Source organism: Drosophila suzukii, chromosome X (genome assembly GCF_043229965.1).
Source record: "Drosophila suzukii chromosome X, CBGP_Dsuzu_IsoJpt1.0, whole genome shotgun sequence".
Classification (NCBI taxonomy): domain Eukaryota; kingdom Metazoa; phylum Arthropoda; class Insecta; order Diptera; family Drosophilidae; genus Drosophila; species Drosophila suzukii.
Genome location: NC_092084.1, coordinates 14,542,369 through 14,561,325, shown reverse-complemented (window position 1 = coordinate 14,561,325; position 18,957 = coordinate 14,542,369). Strand labels below are relative to the sequence as shown.

The 18,957-nt window shown below is 39.7% G+C and overlaps 1 protein-coding gene and 1 non-coding gene across 2 annotated transcripts; both read left to right on the top strand.

The window, feature by feature from the left end:
* Positions 1–338: 338 nt before the first annotated feature.
* On the top strand, positions 339–17,494 carry LOC108019222 (uncharacterized). The gene is given in 4 exon segments (XM_070997517.1): positions 339–638; positions 2,926–3,546; positions 13,233–13,418; positions 16,594–17,494. Coding segments are annotated over 3 exon segments (1,422 nt in total). The 5' UTR covers positions 339–638; positions 2,926–2,963; the 3' UTR covers positions 17,247–17,494.
* A 711-nt stretch (positions 17,495–18,205) lies between these two features.
* LOC118878183 (small nucleolar RNA U3) lies at positions 18,206–18,416 on the top strand. The gene has a single exon (XR_005014714.1). It is a non-coding gene; the product is annotated as a small nucleolar RNA U3 (small nucleolar RNA).
* Positions 18,417–18,957: the final 541 nt, after the last annotated feature.

Below are 18,957 nucleotides of genomic sequence, written 5' to 3'. Positions count from 1 at the left end.
CATTTGTTGTGGACGCTCGCCCGTATTTGTGTATTTAATGTTTATAAACGAAATTGGGTCAAAGTCATTTAAAATTCGTGAGTGGAAAATCCGAATTAATTAAAGAACCTGGCCGCTTTGTCGACGACCTGAACAAAAGCATTGACTTGTGTTTGTCTTTCGACTTTCGACAATAAATAACGAATTTCTTGTGAATTTCCAGCGGGCGAAGAGAGGCGAGAGTTTTTCCAGCGGGGCATTTTCTCTTTGGGGGAAATTGCGGGGGAAATTTTCAATGGGGGAAATTTGCTGGCTATAAAAGCCCTGCAATTTCGGCGCGCGCGTCACAAAGGCAGGCGGACTGCCGACGCGAGTGGAGCGGATAGGGCGGATAAAAAAGCGGTTTCAAGGAGGCGCGGATAAAAAGTACGAACGGTTTTAAAGGACGCAACGAACGGCTAACGGTTAACGGCGAACGACAAGCGACAAACGACGTAAAGTTTTATTCCGTTGTTACCATTACAGTTATTCCGGTTGCTGCGCGATCCTTCCTAACGGTTCGCTGCTTTTTTTTTGTCCCTTTCTTTTCCTGTGTGTGTGCCATCCTTGTTTTGTCCAGATTCACAGATTCAGAGATTCACTGAGACAAAAGTGACAAAGTATGCTTCACATTTGAATGGGCATCGCATCGACACATGAAGCGTCGAAGGACGCGCGCTTTTACAACATCCCCCCCCCCTCTCCACCTCCACCTCCACAGGACCATCCTCAATTCGTTAGAACCCCAAGCGAACCCCCGGAAAGCCATCCATCCTTCCTATACCATACCCGTACCCAGCAGTTCCATTTCCCGCTGGGATAGTTTCTGTTTGCGGTCCGTGCATTCCCCCCAGCCACACTGTTAAAAAAGTATGGTTCCTATATAGGCAAGCAGATAAGTGCGAAACGGAATTCCCATTAAAACCAGAAGGAAGCGCTGATTTATTAACCGATTAGGACTTTCTAGATATTTATGGGTGTTTAAGCCCAACCCAAACATAAAGCCAAAGAAGCTTCTGTAAGGCACCCCAAAAAGGCTATAAAAACATAACCCATATAACAACCCTGTGATACTTGTACCGCCCTCTTCCCGAAGATAAATTTGTAATAATATTATTACCCTTAAAACAAAAAAAAAACCAATTTAACAGTGCGTCCCTTAACCTTATTAATTATCCCCCAAGGAAGATAGAAAAAAAGTTTTTTGAATAAAAAGTGGTCTTTTATAAGAAACCATTACCGTAAGAAAAATCGGCAAGAGAGGACATATGTATTTAATAAAAATAATATTATAATAATAAATATCTATAAGGGATTTCCGTGGAGGAACTAAAAAGTTTTGAAATTGTTTGAAATCTATGGCAAAGCATATTTACCAACGTATCGTCACTTTCTTTATAGATATATTAAAAGTTATCAGAAAATGGTAAAGAACTATTATTACCGAAAGTCAACTTTTTATCTTTGTAATTTTTGATAAAAAAAATAGGTTAATTGAAATTCTAGCTCAAAACATTCAGGGATATATTTATATTTAGGGATATTAATAAAAAGTTTTTTGGAGTTACTTCCTATAAGAACATTCAGGGGTGCCAGAATATTTAGAGTTTTAGATTATTCCTGATAAGTGATAAGGAAACCTTTCTTTTGGCGTTATGGGAAGGTCTAAAGAAACATTTTTCCCTTAAGAGTATCAAATTGTTCTCTCTGCATAAGGAATCGTGCTTGGCCATTTAATTGCGGTCTCTGGTGACCAGGGATGTGGATGAGGACTAGGATGGAGACGTGAATGTGGCAGTAGAATGGTGCTTCCTTCGATTCAATTCGATTTGTCGTAATGAAGCTAGTCCACGGAGCCCCATGCAATAGTTAACATATTTTTATTGCCTGTTGTCGCCAAAGTGTCCCCCGCCAGATCCCCATCCCCATCCCCATCCCCATTCGCATCCGTTTCCCCATCCCATGAGACCATCTATACCCATACCCCCACCGATATATATCCATCCATATAGCCCCGCTCCCTCGGCAGCTTCGGTTTCAAGTGCCATTGGAGCTGAAGCTCCACCGGATTGCTCACTTGATGGCCGAGGGTTGGCCGATTCAATGTTTGCGCTCTTGCGTATCCAACAAGTGCGGGGAATTGGTATAGGGGTATTGAAAGCGGGGGATTTGGGGGATTGACAACGGGTAAGGGAGGTCAAGAGCTGGTCATTCGGGAGCCGGGCTTAGGTCGAGGGCTTCCCCCAAAATAAGTTGCTTACATCACATCGGGGGGTCGAACGATTTCGGGGTTTTTAAAAGTCATGTTCTCCCGTTAACAAATCCCGACTAATCAACGATGACAGGAACAGCAATATTTCGTTGGGATTTAGGGTTCGAGATTTACGGGGCATCAAATATGGCAGAATAAAGCTATGTGTAGATGCACATGTGAGTGGAATACTTGAAATATTTAGGGAATGTGGCATAGGGAAGGTAGATATATTAAATAAAATCTCTTCTAACATGTCTGTGAGTCGGGATTTCTATATACAAAATATTTTAGATATTTTACGATAATACTATTTCAGGTGGAATCCTAAACATAGTTATTAATGTCTTAGTTTTATGTGGTTCCTTTGGTTGTTTGTCCTTCGGTAAATCCCTGAGTTGCATCCACTGGAGAAACCTTCACCATGGTGACCCCTGATCGCAATCAATCGTGGTTGTTCAAACTTTCGCCATCCGAAACTTCCACTTTCCCCCACTTTTTACCCACTTTTCCCAACAAAAACACACACTCTGTTTGGCCAAGTGATTCATTAAGGCAATTAGCAAAGTCCGGAGTCCGGAGTCCTGAGTCCGGAGTCCTGTGACCGGAATCCGCGGCTGAGGACAAACATTTACCAACACTTCTCTTGCTTGCAGCCGGGATTCAGGATTTAAGGAGAGTGCGAAACCACCTAATGCTCATTGAAATTTACGATTATGCTGCAAAATTATTAAACAATATGACCGCCAGAGGAGTGAGGGAACCAACAGCCGGCGGAGGCGGAGGCGGAGGCGAAGGCCAGGAGACCATTAATAACGAATCTGCAGGGAAGCTTAATCTGAATGTGAGGGGCCTGCTGAAACGCACCCTGGCCAGGGTGGCCCGGGCCAATCCCGCCCAGCACGTGACCAACCTGCCCGTTTCCGCCCTGCTGCTCCAGGCCCTCGATGCGACGGACGTGGCCCACGGCCAGGACATCGATCCATCCACCAGTGGGCCAGAGGTGGATGTGCCCGAACAGCCATTCCCATTTCCGTTCCCCAATGCCACTGGCAATCCGTTGGCGGGGAATGGGGACGCGGGCACGGACGTGTATCTGCCCGCCGGCAATCTCAGCGGTTTCATCGAGTCCTCGACAACGGCGGTGATGAGCACGCTACCGCTCCCGATCCCCACCAGCAGCACCATGGCCACATTCCAGGCCCAGACGGTGGCCACCTTCATCGCCGCCACCGGCACCAAAAATCGCCCAACGACCATCGTTGTTTACCCAACGGGTGAGTTCTTAAATATTCCTAGATTTAATTAAAACATCTCTACACTCGAAATAAGAACAGAGAACTTTGTATTTTACTTAAATAAAGAAGGAACAGTGTCAATACATCGTTAAATTTAAAATTACTAGGTAGAAAAACGCGAATTCTTCATTATATTAAGAACATTTATATCTTTGTTTTACTAGATTCAAGTAAACTCAGAATCTTAATACTTCTGATTTTCTGATTCTGATTTTTATATATTTAAGACATTTTGTTGAACTTCATTTAACTTTGGATTTGTTTTTTAAGCAACTGTGAAAAATGCTAACTTAATATTGTTATGTATTTCTTACTTTCTTAAGTATTTCTTAATATTACGGTTTTTGAACATGGAAAAGTGAGAAACACATTTTTAAACAACGGACTTGACTTAAAAGTGTAAGTGCGATAATATCAAAGTTTTCTACCGTTTGTAGGAACAAAAAATTGTTTTAAGTGTGGTAATTATCTTTTAAAAGTCACATGAACTTTATAATTTCTAAAATTATGTTTTATTTTCCAACATTTGTTTTATCTGGGCTAACTTTAGTCATAAATACTGAGAGAACTGTGAACAAAAGTTTTTTCATTTACATTTTTTAACGATTTTCCAGATTTTATGGCATTTCTCAGTGTGGGCAAATGAGTATTTTATTGTTCGTCTACTTAAGGAAGTAATTACTATGCTAATTGCTATGCATTTTCATGAATTTTCGAGTATGTGAAATCAAAATCACTTCCTGTTAAAGCGCAACTGGCTAATTAAATATGCATGATGATGGGGTGAATCCTTAAGTTGCCTTTGAACAGAACAGAATGTAATTCCTTTATTAGCAAGAACAAATCCAAGGCAAAATTACTTTTAAATGTCTTTTAAGGTGTCTAAAAGTATGCTAAAATATATTTTAAGCTCAGAATTACAAAGAATTCTTTCAGAGAGACGACTATGCTTTATTTATAGCATACTTTTAGACACCTAAAAGTTTTTTTTGGGAGAAAGTCTTAGTTTTTGTTATGATAGATGGCACATAACACATCCATGGGAAAATTACTTTTAAATGTCATTTAAGGTGTGTAAAAGTATGCTACAATATATTTTAAACTAAGAAGTACAAAGAATTCTTTCAGAGAGACGACTATGCTTTATTTATAGCATACTTTTAGACACCTAAAAGTTTTTTTTGGGAGAAAGTCTTAGTTTTTGTTATGATAGATGGCAAACTCTTTTAAAAGTACGCAGCCCCCGTAAAATACTCAGAAGAATTACAATACATTTACACTGTATTTCCTTTATCAGCAAGAACAAATCCATGAGAAAATTACTTTTAAATGTCATTTAAGGTGTCTAAAAGTATGCTTCAATATATTTCAAGCTCAGAAGTTCAAAGAATTCTTTCAGGAAGACTATGCTTTATTTATAGCATACTTTTAGACACCTAAAACTTTTATTATGTTAGATTTTGCTTTATATTTAAAGAATTACAATATAATTCTTAAATAAATAACCACTTCTGTGGCTCTTTTCTTTTTATAAAAGTACTTACCAGCTTTCAAGCCATGTTTAATCAGCAATGAACTCTAATTGAATTTGTCACTGTTTTGGCCAGTAAACAGTTGGCCCCCGAAGTCACATCTCCCCCCAAATTAAAAGACTTTTAACGGCCTTAAGTTAATTAGGGACATTTGCCGGATCGGATAAGGATAAGGTTCCTGCCCCGGCGATGGCCCACTGAGGTAATCAAATCAGTGCAGTCAGTCAGCCATCGAGGTCGCGTGCCAGGCTCAGATCCATGCCAAGACCAGGAGGCTTCTCCAGCTCCAGATCCTTGTCCTCCTCCTCCTTCTCCTCCTCCTCATCCATACCCACACCCATCCCAATTAGTCGCCCCGTTGGCGGCGTTAATTTGCATGAGCTGACAACCGAGTCCTCATTATCCGCATTGACTCCTCCAAATGCTCCGGCTGCCACGTCAACTTATTTTTTATAGTTTCGGCGGCAGGACAAAGTTTGCTTGGCTTTCGGCCTGACTTGGGCCAATCCTGAAAGTTGCCCCAAGAGTTTCGCGACGGAGATCCCAATCCCAGTGGGTCTAACCCACTCCATTTCCATCACCCCAACCATTCAGCAATTAGACAAGTCTAAGTCGCAGTAATTGCAAAGAGTCGCACTCGAATTTAGCTGTTGATTGTTCGAGGCAAGTGTCGCCATCAGTTGAATAGTGGGTGGGTAAAAAGTAGACTGGGCTGTTGTGGGTGGAAAAAATGGGTTGGGTAGCTCCTGGGCCTCTGCAGCTGGCGCCAATGTCGTAGCGCCTCGAGCCATTCACAAATTAGAGTCTTAAAAAAGGCTGCACGGAAATAAATAATATTCAATTCAGCGGTGTCCCCGATTTTCGGGTTGGAAAAACATTCGCTGGGCAAGCATTAAAAAGTTTTTAATTTGTTTCCGATTCAATTTCCTTAGACCTTTTTGAACAGCTCTTTGATTTCAAAGGTATACATAAGTTGAAGAGATTTTTGTGTAAACCTTTGAAATGCGCAGTTGAAAAGGTAGAAAATAAGTAATGGTTTTTCTTTTCAAGAAAAGGTCGTATGATTAATATATAAATATGATTAAGTACTTCCTTGTAGATTGGTATTTATTTAATAAATGCTCGTACTATGTGTTTCCATTTGAGATCTTTTAGAACAACTCTTTGGTTTAAAGGCTTATATAAGTAACAACAACATTTCTTCAAAGAAATATCTACAAAGTTGTATTGAAAAAATATATTGAAATATTAAATAAACACGTTAGCTACATAAAAAAGTTTTTAATACCTTTGAAAAAACTCTTTGTTTAGTTTAAAATCTTTTACTTAAATTTGAGACAATTTCTATACGACATCCATACGCTGTTAGAAAATAATTTTTTTTATTTTCAAATATATAATTGAAGATAATATATATAATTGGAATATGTTCTGTAGATGTTAAGTAATGAAGGTGCCATTTAAAATGAACTTTGGCTTTTCCCCCCTTCCGAAATCGGTTGGTTTGGGAGTTGCTTAAATATTTAACAAAATCAAGTGGATTTTCTTTTAGAATTAATTGAATTAAATCCCCTTTTTTTGGTTGTGTGTTTGGCTGGGGTCTTTATTAAGCGAACTGGCTTCTTCATCACACTGCCACGGCTTCGGTGCCAGCGAAATTTGTCGACAACATCGTCGACTTTCCTCATTCGCCTTATCAGACTGTGGAGTCTGTAGGCCCATAACCATCTCATTTCCCCAATCCCCACTACAATCAGTCGTATATCTGCAGCATTATCGACAGCAAAGAGCAAGGAGGTGGGGATTTTTCTGGGGAAAATGGGAGGAAAATGGAAGGCACGTCAATGTCAGCGCCCTCAACGGCCTGTGGGCGTGGCTCTCGAGCTGCTGCCACCTTGTCAGTTCGACACAAGATACAACTTTTCGTCCATGACAGCAGAATGAAAAATACAAAAAAAAATCAAACAAAACAAAACAAAAAGAATCGCAGATGGGGGGGGGGAAAAAAAAAACTTGGCCATTACAATTTTCGCCAACAAAAAGTGCGTAAATTCATCCGATAAAATGGTGTAGCAGGAATGCGATGTCCTTCAGCTCCATTGATAAGTTAACAATGCATTCTACTTAGCGAAACACTCGAATGCCTGTTCGCTTTTCGGGGGAGTTCTCGTTTTTCATCCAGATGCGAAGAGGGATGTTTTTTGGCGAACAATACTCAAATATTCGCTTTATTTCACATACACAGAAAGCTCACTTTAATAGTGGTTGCCTCTATATGAAACTTTTATAAAAGGCAAATCGATTTAACAAAAAAAAAGGATAAGTTTTGGTACTTGTATCACAGAAATTACTTATTAATATCGTAATGTACCAAAAAGTAGGCAACAGAATATTTTAAAAGCCCACAAAACGACAAACTTTATTTCACTGCATACTTTTAGACACATTTTTAATGATTTTTGTGGCACTCTCACATTTTATTTAATCAATTCGCATTGCAGCTTTAATCATAATTCTTGCTTATCCGATTTAAGAACATATTTTCCTTTATACTCATTTTCTTGTTTTTCTTTATTCTAATTGATTACTTCTTTTGTTCAGCTTCACTTTCTCTTTACGACCGCATCCTTTTTTTTATTTATAATATAAATGAATCCCTCTGATGAGTTAATCAAGTTAATGTGTTCACCAGTGTTCGAAGGGTTGGAGCATGACGTCCTTTTTTTCCTTTATCGAACCGAGAAATTCGGTGTAAGCCCGAGAGCTTAGGACTTTAAGGACTTTGGCTAACAATTTGAATGGTTTGTGTTTGAGTTTAAAAACGGTTATGTAAAAACCACATTTTACTGGTCATCCTGAGTGTCTTAGCTTATGCCAAAGTCCAGTCAACAACAGGCCAAAACTGACTTTGATTCGGGCGGAATTCCGTAAGCTGAAGCCCCGAAACAAAGTGAAACTTTGGGGCTGTATTAAATGCAAACTATCCTCCGAAGTTGGTCCTCTCACGTCCTTCCACTTCCATTTCCTACTTAACTCGCCTCGAGTTGAACCGCAATCAAGCTCGAGTTGACTTTGATGGGAATATATTCGAACTGGAGAAATCACTTTGTGCAACTATATGTACCCAAGTATCTGCCTCTGCCGTTAAGTCAATACACTCGAAAAAGACCTAGATATTAAAGGGTGAAAATAGCCCACAGAACTGCCAATTTGGGAAGATCAAATGGGAAATAACATGAATTTATTTAATACTTATTGGCACACCCAGAAAAATAACCATAAGAAATGTTCAAGAACCAAGCCCAGATGGGGTAAAAAGCTTAAGACGTTGTTTACTTTTATTCGACAGCTTTCACAACCATAAGTTGAGTATACATCAAAAATGAGAACGGATTGTTCTTGAATGATGATAAATACTTTTTTCATTTTCTTTTTATTTTTTCTGGGTGTGCAGATATATAGTATTTAGATTACCTCTATTGTGGAAAGATATAATAAGAAATAATATACATTTGTTTAGGAGAGAGAAATAACTATTAGAAATATTTGAAAACCAAAGCTAAATGCGTTAAAAAGTTACCGATATTGTTTATGATTTTATTCCGTAGCGTTCACACCTATAAATTGTGTATACATCAAAATTGAGAACGAATTGTTCTTGAATTATGAAAATTTTTCATTGAAAAATGAATTTTTCATTTCTCCGTTCTTTTTTTTTGGGTATACAGATATTTAGTAATTAGATTACAGCCATTGTGGGAAGATATAATGGGAAACATGATCAATTTATTTAGTATTTATAGACACACCCCGAAAAATTATAAATTGTGTATGCATCAAAATTAAGAGCGAAATGTTCTTGAATCATAAAAAATGATTTTTTCATTTTTCAATTCTTTTTTCTCGTTGTACAGATATTCAGTATATAGATTAAATTGCATTATTTTAATTCCAATAAAATATACAAAGTGTGTATATTAATTTTTTTCATACGACTTATCTGGGAAATAGTCCCCGATTTTTCCTTGTGTACTATTTGTATACATATACTGCGCACATTCGAATATTGCCTCTCTGCCATTCGATGGGCTTTGTTTGTAGCGCATTCCACCGTCGACGTCAAATATGCAAACATTTAATTTCCATTCAAAGGACGCGTCTGTCTGAGTGGGGCAGAGGCATTATTTTTATTGTATTTATTGAAAATTTCTGGCATCAAACGATTCCTGATGACTCGGCTTGAATGGCGGCTCCTTCTCCAGCAGCATCTGCTGCTTTTCGCCCTACGCGACTTCAAGATTCCTTGGTGGCAGCAAACTAAAGTGAACTAAGGACTAAAGGACTCGAGACTCAGGACTCAGGACTCAGGACTCAGGACTCCCTCTCCGCGCCATCAATTTGTGTAAATTTGAACTGTCACTTTGAAGGCGTTAATTGGATTCAGTGGCGCAGGTTCCCGAGAGCTGGAGGAGCAGAAGGGTCCTGTCCAGGAGCCGGGTCCTTTTCCATGAGGAGCAGCTCGTCCGGATGACAGAGTACAAGTTGAGTAAAGTAAACCCAGCTGAGGCGCTGATAACGCCGCAGCAAACATTTCCCGACTGCGCCCCTGATCGAACTCGGATTTAATCGAATAATGTCAGGCCAACATCGAGTGCTCCATTTACCCTGGGGGCGGGGTTATCCAAGTTTAAAGGAGTGCTGCCCCGAGTCGATAAAGTAAACACCATTCAACCGGAATTTATCCCATTTTTATGTCTTGAATAAGTTCTGATAATATTTCATTTTATTTTCCCAGCTTTTATATTGTTTAAAAAATTTGTATTGAAAAATACATTATTACTAGTGGAAAAATCCGCCAAAAACTTTTGGCGGCTGTAAAGTTTAAGCTCTGCGTTGATTCCTCAATTTATAATGAGAGTTTTATGTATATAAATTGCTAACAAATTTTTTTGAATTCAAAAATAATTCATCATCGTTAGGCGCATTTTCTCATCTTCATGTTAAGCTGAAAGCTGCTTTAAGGCTACACAGTTTCATATTTACTCTGAAATTATCGCCAGGATACACAGACTTCCACATTTAATCGCAGACAGCTAGATCTTCCATTTAATATACTTATTATAATTTATTTCCCTTGCATCATAAAGTAATTGTTTAAGTACATGCCTCTTTTATAAAATCAACCCAATATAGTTTAGAAACTTTGTTCCTTTCAGCCATCACACAAAAGAAATGCGTTTTTGAAAACTTTTCAGAGCATTCCCATTTCGGCTCTTTCTATTCGATTTGGTTTCCTTTATGCTACTTTTTCGACAAACAAAATTTGGGCCATGGCTTTTGTGGCTTAGATTAGAGCATCCTTTGGCAAGGACGCTCGGTGATGGTGGAGGCGGGAGTGGAATGGGGAGGTGGATGTGACTTATGAGTGGCTGAGAATGGTAAATGAGGTCGGCGGGCCAGGGGATTGGGTTTTGCTGTCGCGAGTAGGATGGTGGTCGGAGTTCCCCAGGTGGATCAGGCCAGGCTGCAGATCCTGGCGAAATATGTAAAACGACAAATGGTAACCGCCGCGTGCTTCGGGTTAAATTATTCAACGCAAGCCTGAGCTTAATCCTATAAATTCTCTTTGCAAGCTAGGGTTAAATATACATTTTTCAAAAATATATCAGGTATCAGTGGCGGATCCAGGATTTGGTTGCAAGGGGATATACAACATTTGTTGAGTAGAAATACAATACTTATTTCATGCACAGAGAAAATTCTGACGTTCTCATCTGAGTTGAAAATGTTCTTATAAATATAACATTTTTAAGTTGAAAATGTTTTTATTACGCTCGAATCAAGTTGAATTGGCGGTATTTAAGTACAATGTATGTACAAATAAACAATTAGCTTAGTCCTTAGTGTATAATTATCAAAAAGTTGTTAAATAAAGTCAATTTAACTTTTCTCTTCTCACTATTTCGTTCTTATGTTAATACCAACATGTACTTACACGGTTTTTAAGAACGAATGTCCTCAATTCAAGAACAATGTTCTCAATTCAACAATGTTCTTGGATAGTTTTCTCTGTGTGTGTATTACCATATTAATATTTTTTTCACTTTTTAACCCGAGTGGGGGGATCTTTCTCGTAAATACCCCCGTCTCCAGTGGATCCGCTCATGTATATCATATTTAAGCTTAGTTTTATTTTGCAGCACTTAAAATAAGTTTATAAAACTGAGTCCAATAATTACAATCTTCCACCACTATAGTGGTATACCATTACCTTTTTAAGTGCTGTTTTACATCGCATAACTTTAAATATCTCATGAACTTGAATTGTTCTATCTTTTATCTACACTCAGAACAGAATTCAAGACCCGAAAATGTACGTGTTTCTTCAAGAGCGCCGTTTCTTAAAATAAATGTACATGATATTAAGAACTTTTTAAGAGCGAAACATGTTGAAAAATGTTTCGTGTCCACATGTTTGGGGAATAAATGTTTTTGTTTTTGCTAATTATACCTAATGGAATAAGGGACGCCAAGGGCTGAGCGGTGGGGAGATGCAGATTTTGCTCGACTTAGTTTATGACTGAGAGCCGAAATTAAACAGGCAAACGAAACGTTAACGGAGGAAAATGCAAATGGCTTAAAAGGAATGCGCCCCCGAAAAGTCGTTTGGCATACAACCCGCCATCGTGCCCTCACAAACCATTATCCTTCCAGAGCCCAAGCCCCCCCTTCTATATAATTTCCAGTTTCCATACCCCCCATCCCGTGCGGATAAATGTTGCCTACTTTCAGGCGAATTTGAGGCCATGCAAATGAACCGGAGATGAGATGAGCTACGGAATTATGAGTTTGCGTTGCCCATAAAACCACCCATTCCGCACTTGGTTATTGTGATAAAATAAACATATAAATAAATAATCTTCCCTTGGATGATGGGCAGATGGTATGATGGTATGATGGCGATGGTGATGGCATTTCTGCGGATGACCACAACCACAACAATTAGGCAAATATGTTCCCAAACCAAAATTCCGATTTTGGGCGTTGACAGACCATGAGAGTCCGGCGATTAACATTCGTGCATCATTTGGCAGGGGGCGCTTTTTGTGGGGTCATAATGGGATTCGACAAGGTCACAGCGGGGGCGAAAGATGCCAAGGGGGTCAAGGGTCAAGTCGGGCAAAAGGTGGGGTCACGAATGAGCACGGTTCTGCGATGTCGAGAGCGATTAAGTGGACTATGCAAAAAGGCGGACATGGACAAGAAGAAGGGCATTTTAAAACGGCAAGGAAATGCTCAATAAATTTTGGGTCAAAATATTTGCCTACAGATGGGACAGGTAAGATAGCGTCAGGTACGATGATACCAGCAAAATGGTCAGCTACGGTCGTGTTCTACATGGTGTCTTAAATTTAGAAAAAAAATCAGAGTACTGTTTAAAAGTACCCATGTTTATGCAGTTAGCTAAGCTTTTTAAAAAACAATTAAAGTGTAATATAATTGAGTCCTCAGAAGGAAAATTTCCTTTGAATAGACTACTTTACAATAGCTACCTTTAATATCCATATACTTTTAAATGCTACAGTTTTACTGTAAGTGGAGCTAAATTGAGTTCGTTGTACATTGATTACAGTTTCGAGTGGATAGCATTATTTATGTAAAATAGATTATAAATACAGGTGAAATGTGATAAAACCCCTACAAATCACTATACACATAGAAAAACACGCATGGATCAATTAGATATTGGCATACAAAATGTATTAAGAACTATTTTTACCCTTGAATAATTTAAGTTCAATATTAAGAAATGATATTTCTAGGAAATTCTCTCTTTGAAAATTCTCTCAAATCGAAAAAAGAGAGAAAAGGGCGAGAGAGAGCCCAAAAATACCATGCGAAAGAGCGAGACAGAAATATTCGAAACTCTCCGAAATAGAAAAAAAGAGCAAAATGATAGGTGGTAAACGTATCAAAGTAATACGCCCCCTATCTAGATAGAATTGACACTAAATTTCAAAATGATTATTATACCTTTTTGATACTTCTCTGTGTGAGAGGTACCTCTATTGTAACTGAGTTCCTTGGTGATTTTCTAATCCTCCAGTTCTTCTAATTAAATTCTCGTTGCAGTTTCACCCGAATCGATCGTCATCCCGATCGTCTCGTGCATCTTCGGCTTTCCCATCCTGGCGCTCCTCGTGATCTGCTGCCTGCGGAGGAGGGCCAAGCTGGCCCGGGAGCGGGACAGGAGGCGGAACTACGACATGCAGGACCATGCCGTCAGCCTGGTCAGATTTAGTCCAATACATAGGCTTAGTGAGTTTGAATGTTGTCGTGTAATGTGTGTTCGAAGAACGTTTCTTTGCTCTGTTTCCTTTTCCTTTCTCTCTGGTTTTGCAGCCACACTTGCAGATCAAATGAGTTCGATAGACTGTCGAATGCATCGCATCCTGCATCCAGCATCCAGCATTCAGCATCCTGCATCCTGCATCCCCATCTCACCATACATTCTCGCTATATTTGCACCCTCAGCACCCATATTTCTCCACTGATACACTCCACTCGCCATCTCTTTTTCACTTTTCCTCTTAATCTGTGCCATGCCGTAGTCATTAATACACCTGTCGTCCATTGTCCTGCCTGCATAAAAGCAAGTTAAAATTCACAAAGGGATAACAAAGAGCCCCACACATCATCAGCATCATAATCATTGTTTTTTAAGAGCCCGCATGTCCGAAATATACCTTTTGCGACCAACTGAGTGGCCAATGTCAGTGGCCAGGGGCCAGTGCAGAATCAATAGCAAAATTCCCCTCAACAAGAGACCGAGATGCATTAGCCAGTGGCCAGAGGCCACACTGGGAGAAATCGGGGACTTTGAAAAGGTTCAGACATTTCGGAAATATCCAAGTCAAATTGAAACATTTTCCAAAAAAAATCTTTTCTAGAATTCTTGGTTTTTGTAAAGAACTTTTAGTGTATACTGAAGAAATTCAGGACTAATCCAATAATTCTACAAATTATACTAATATTGTTTTTTTCTATTGAAAAATTACTTAGTCTTATGAATCTCACATTAATCGACGAATTATATGTGATTATTAAGGGATTGTTCTTATAGTTCTAAGAATTATACTGACCATTTGTATTAAAAATCTTATATTGCAAGCCACTTACTTTTTTTAATTTAACATTTATAGATGAATTATTTGTGATTATTAAAGAAATAAGGGATTGTTGTAATAATTTTAAATTATATCCTGAACAATCTTATTGTATTAGTTTGAATATTACAGCATTACAACAATATAACAGTCCTTATCGAGACAACAAAACGATTTAATTTATTTGATTTCTGGAAGAAAGTCACGTTTTTCCTAAAACTATTTAATTCTATTTACAGGGGAAACTTCTGTGCTTTGATACTTAATTTTTGTTAGTAACAATAAAAAATCCAAAATGATCCTGGGCACTTTTATTCTGTTTTAAAATTCTTCCTGCTGAGGTTCTTCATTATTTTTTTGAATTTAAATTCAAAATTATCATGGACCTTTTGATTGGTCTTAATTTTTCCAAGTCTCTCACGTGAATTCCACATTTATGGAGATATACAGGCAACCCAACAATATTGCAGTTCTTATCGAGACAACAAAAAGATTCAATTTATTCGAATTCTGGAAGGAAGCCACGTTTCCCCTAAAAGCAAACTACGCGAAACGTGAGTTGAGTGAAAGAAGTACAACTTGACTGGGAGAAAGTAAGGCACCCACACGTGGCCCCTCGTGGGTGTGTGTGTGCGATGTGTGTGTGGGGTGTGTGCTTGTGTGTGAGCACACACAGTTGCTTTACAAGTGTCGCACGCAAGGAGAAAGCGAGAGGGTGAGTGGGAGAAAGCGAAGTAGCCTGGCTGCATTTGCATTTGCATAGCATACCTTTGGGCGCTCGCAGCCCTGTTTGCATATCACAAAATCAAATGGGGGAAAGCGAGGAGGAACGGGGGCGGAAAAACAAAAAAGAAAGCGGGGAAAGTGGGGAAAGACGGAGCCACCGTGCTAAGCTAGCCCGCTTATTTAGAATTGCGACACACGATGACCCAACAACAACCCCAAGCCCAAACCCAAACCCCTGCCACGCCCACTAAACCACGCTGTCGAGCGAGAATTTCCGAGCTTTATGCACGCACGAACACGCAGAAACATTTTTTATAACTGTAAATTTCATATTCAGAACGCGGGGCGTCGAGTGAATGTGAATCTGCTGCCACTTCAGGTGGTCGGATAGAAAGGCACTCTGAAAAAAAGGCGCGCACACACATCCTTTTCCTTTTCTATCACAAAATTCACCAAAAATAAATGCAGTCACATTTTTCTAATACCCTCCCTATAAGGTGCATTCCTTGCCCCATATAAAGTATGTTAAAGTACATAAATTTCGTTGCGAGGGTGTGTGGGTTGCAGAACAAATATTTTCTAGCAAACTTTTTAATGCCACTCGAGTGTGTGCGGGGATTTTCACTGCCCTCGTAATAAATTTGTAATACCCGCCTGAATATAAAAGTGAAGTCGTATATGATTTCCGAGACATTTATTCGCCGTGCAGCTCCGCACGGCGATGATGAGATGATGATCAAGGTGGTGGTGACGGGGTCGACATAACCGCAGGTCGAAAAAAAAACGAAAAAAACAAAACCCCAGAAACCCCCAAAACCGCCAACTACACTTGTTATTTGACTGTTTTCGCTTCTTGGCCCCAAAAACAACACGCATATATGTATATTCTGCGAACCCAAACCCCCCAAAATGGGGACATGCGTTTTTTGGCATATAGTACATACCATTTTCGCAAAACGATTACGCATCACCGCAGAAGCCTTTGTTTTTTTATTTTCTTTCTGTCCCTACCAATTTTCCAGCTCTTGTTTGCACACAAACTTTTTACCGAGTCCTTATATATTTGCTCTACATTTTCCAAGGCTGAAATCAAATTAAGTTAATCACTGGAAAAGAGGAAAGTTAATTTGCTTATTCACTGCAGAATGGAAGTTCTTAAATTCGCAAGGACTCTGTTGGTTAATTAATTTTTTCCAATTTATAAGCATGAAACACGCGTAGTCTTCACCATAGAATCTTATTACTGAAATTATTTTGTTCGCTTGTTTCGCCTTCATGACACTTTTTAAACATATGACCAACATTAAATTTATGGGAACAAAATGCTTTTGCTAGTTTGACAATGATATATTTTTGAGGCCCTCGCCATCAGGTGCGCTGCAAGTAAATCACATTTCAACACCCCACAAAATTCTCGTTTTCGGTGCGTGACACCTGCACATCCGTTACATTTTTAATGTGCAACCTTCGATGTCCCACCCACACATTTAACACCCCCCCCCCACCCGCAAATCCTCCTCCACTCACTGCCCATCTGTCTCGCCCTATAACACTCCAAGGACTCGAAGGACCTTGACTAAAGTGTCTATACCCATCCACAGATTACCGATCGTCGCGAGCTATCAGTCTACGTCCTGAACGAAGCCTAAGCCAGGGCTTCACCTCCCTGGAGCTGGACACTGTGCTGGAGGAGCGATGCAGCGACGTGGAGCAGACGCAGACGGAGTTCTTCAACCCGGAGTCGCCGATGGAGACCACCTCCTACAAGATGTCCTTCTCCTCGAGCTAACAGTTAGCCAAGCAGCAACTGGGCCAGGCCGCCGATCACCACCAGGAGCCGGAAGTGAAGGTGCCGCTGGCCAAGACCTCAGCCTCGCAGCTGGTGGTGCCACCGCCGCAGCTGCGAAAGACGGCCAGTGTGCGGGACGATCCGGCTGGCCTGGCCAAGAGGCGCAGTCGCCTCCATGAGATCCGGGCTGCCAGTAGTGGAGGCGGTGGCGGCGAAGCAGCTGTCGCCTTTACCAAGCGCGAATCCAAGCGGGATCGCCGGCGAGGAGGAGGAGAAGGAGGAGGAGGAGGAGCCGAGGGACCAAGTGGTAGCACCAGGGATTCCCAGTCCCAGTCGCCGGCCATGCGCAAATCGCACTCCCTGGACGCCGCCGAGAGCTACTCGCTGGCCAACATCCAGGCACCACTCTGGGTGACCCTCACCAATGCCCGCACCATCGACGAGCTGGCCCAGCAGAAGATGTGAACTCCCGCTCCAGTTCCAGCTGCATCTGAATCTCCAACAGAAGCGCTCACTTAGCTAACCTCCGACAGAGTCCACGTCCCGCCCACATAGAACCTGTAAATGTTTAGATGGAAGTTCGAATTAGCCACATTACTAACACAAACGAGCTATTTGCATCATTAACTCAAGCTTAACAAATTCAATAAAGTTAAAGACCAACAGAAATAGGAAAAAACGAAACTAACAATAAACTGTAAAAATTTAAATCAAAGAAATGAACTAGTTTTAATCTGGGGGGGGGGGTTCATATATCATCAAAGTTCTATGAAGAGTATCCATAAGATTTGAATTTAATTTTTAATATTTGATTATGAATACAGGCATTTTTGATCTAAAGTTTTCAAGTTTTGTTTTGCTTTTTTTAAAAATATAAATATTTTTTTTTTATAAGGCTAAAAAAAGAAAAATATGTAAGCAAAGGCATATCTACACGATTTGAATTTGATTTTTAATATTTCATTATGAATATATGCATTTCCAATCTCAGGTTCGAAAGCTTTTTTTGTTTTGCTTAAAAAAAAATTTTTTTTATTTACTTGTATAAGGCTAAAAAAAGAAAAAAAAATTGAGAAAAGGCATATCCATAAGATTTTAATTTAATTTTTAATATTTGATTATGAATATATGCATTTCCAATCTAAGGTTCACAAGTTTTGATTTGCTTTCCTTATTGCTATTTATTTTCAAAAGGTTAAAGAAAAAAAATGTAAACAACTGCAGGATTTGAACTCAATACTCCACGTACAATACGCTGACACATTCCCGTTCGTCCAAAGTCGAAAATGAGGGTGGTTATACCAAAAATGTGTTATCAGCACGCATACTGTTCTATTTTCGTCCGCTATGTGCGCCCGCCTATAATTCCCAATGGGTTCTAGCCGGCAGCGCACCGAGTGCCCTTGGCTGGGCACTGAAAATTTAAGACTATACTTCACAGGATCATTTCTGTAGTCAGTCTTCACATACTTTCACACTAGCTGAAAGCCAAGTGCACCCGCGTTGATGAGTTGAATCGTCCTGTCCGGCAGCGTGAGGATTTGTCCAGTTCTTTTGGGGATGCTTCTGCATCTGTCCGGGAACGGGACTTCGATGATCGCTCGGTTAGAACGGATAGAGCGAATTCTGAGTGGTGCCCCCTTTAAACAAATCAATTTTCAAAGTAGGCAACAGTTTAGTTTGAGGAGTAAAATACATCCGCTTCTGGAATAAAATATGATATGTGATAGTTTTAGAAAATAATGACCGATTTCTCGAGTGACGGTTAACGTGTTTCTAACAGAGAAAAAGTCCCTGCTAAGGAAAATGTAAGTGCTAACTCCTGCTAAGTATTTTTCGGCTCGATAAATTCACAGCTCATTTTACAAAGCCTATTAAGGTTAAATTTTTAATCTGGATCATAATAAATCCTAAACAACTTAATCCTTAACCAAAGTAAGCCATGTATTTTCATTTTATAGCCAAATTATGTGATTACTTAACAGCACTCTGTCGTTATTTCTCGTCCAGAAAACCGATTCGCTTTTACGACAACTTTATCTGGAACTTTTCAGACAGATAGCTATAAGGGTCTCGAGAAACTGGTCCTAAATATTTTAAGTTAGGATAACTAAAAAAGAGAACCCTCTAGTGTCATAGATGGATTTATTAGCAGTTCCCCTTTACAAAGCCAAGC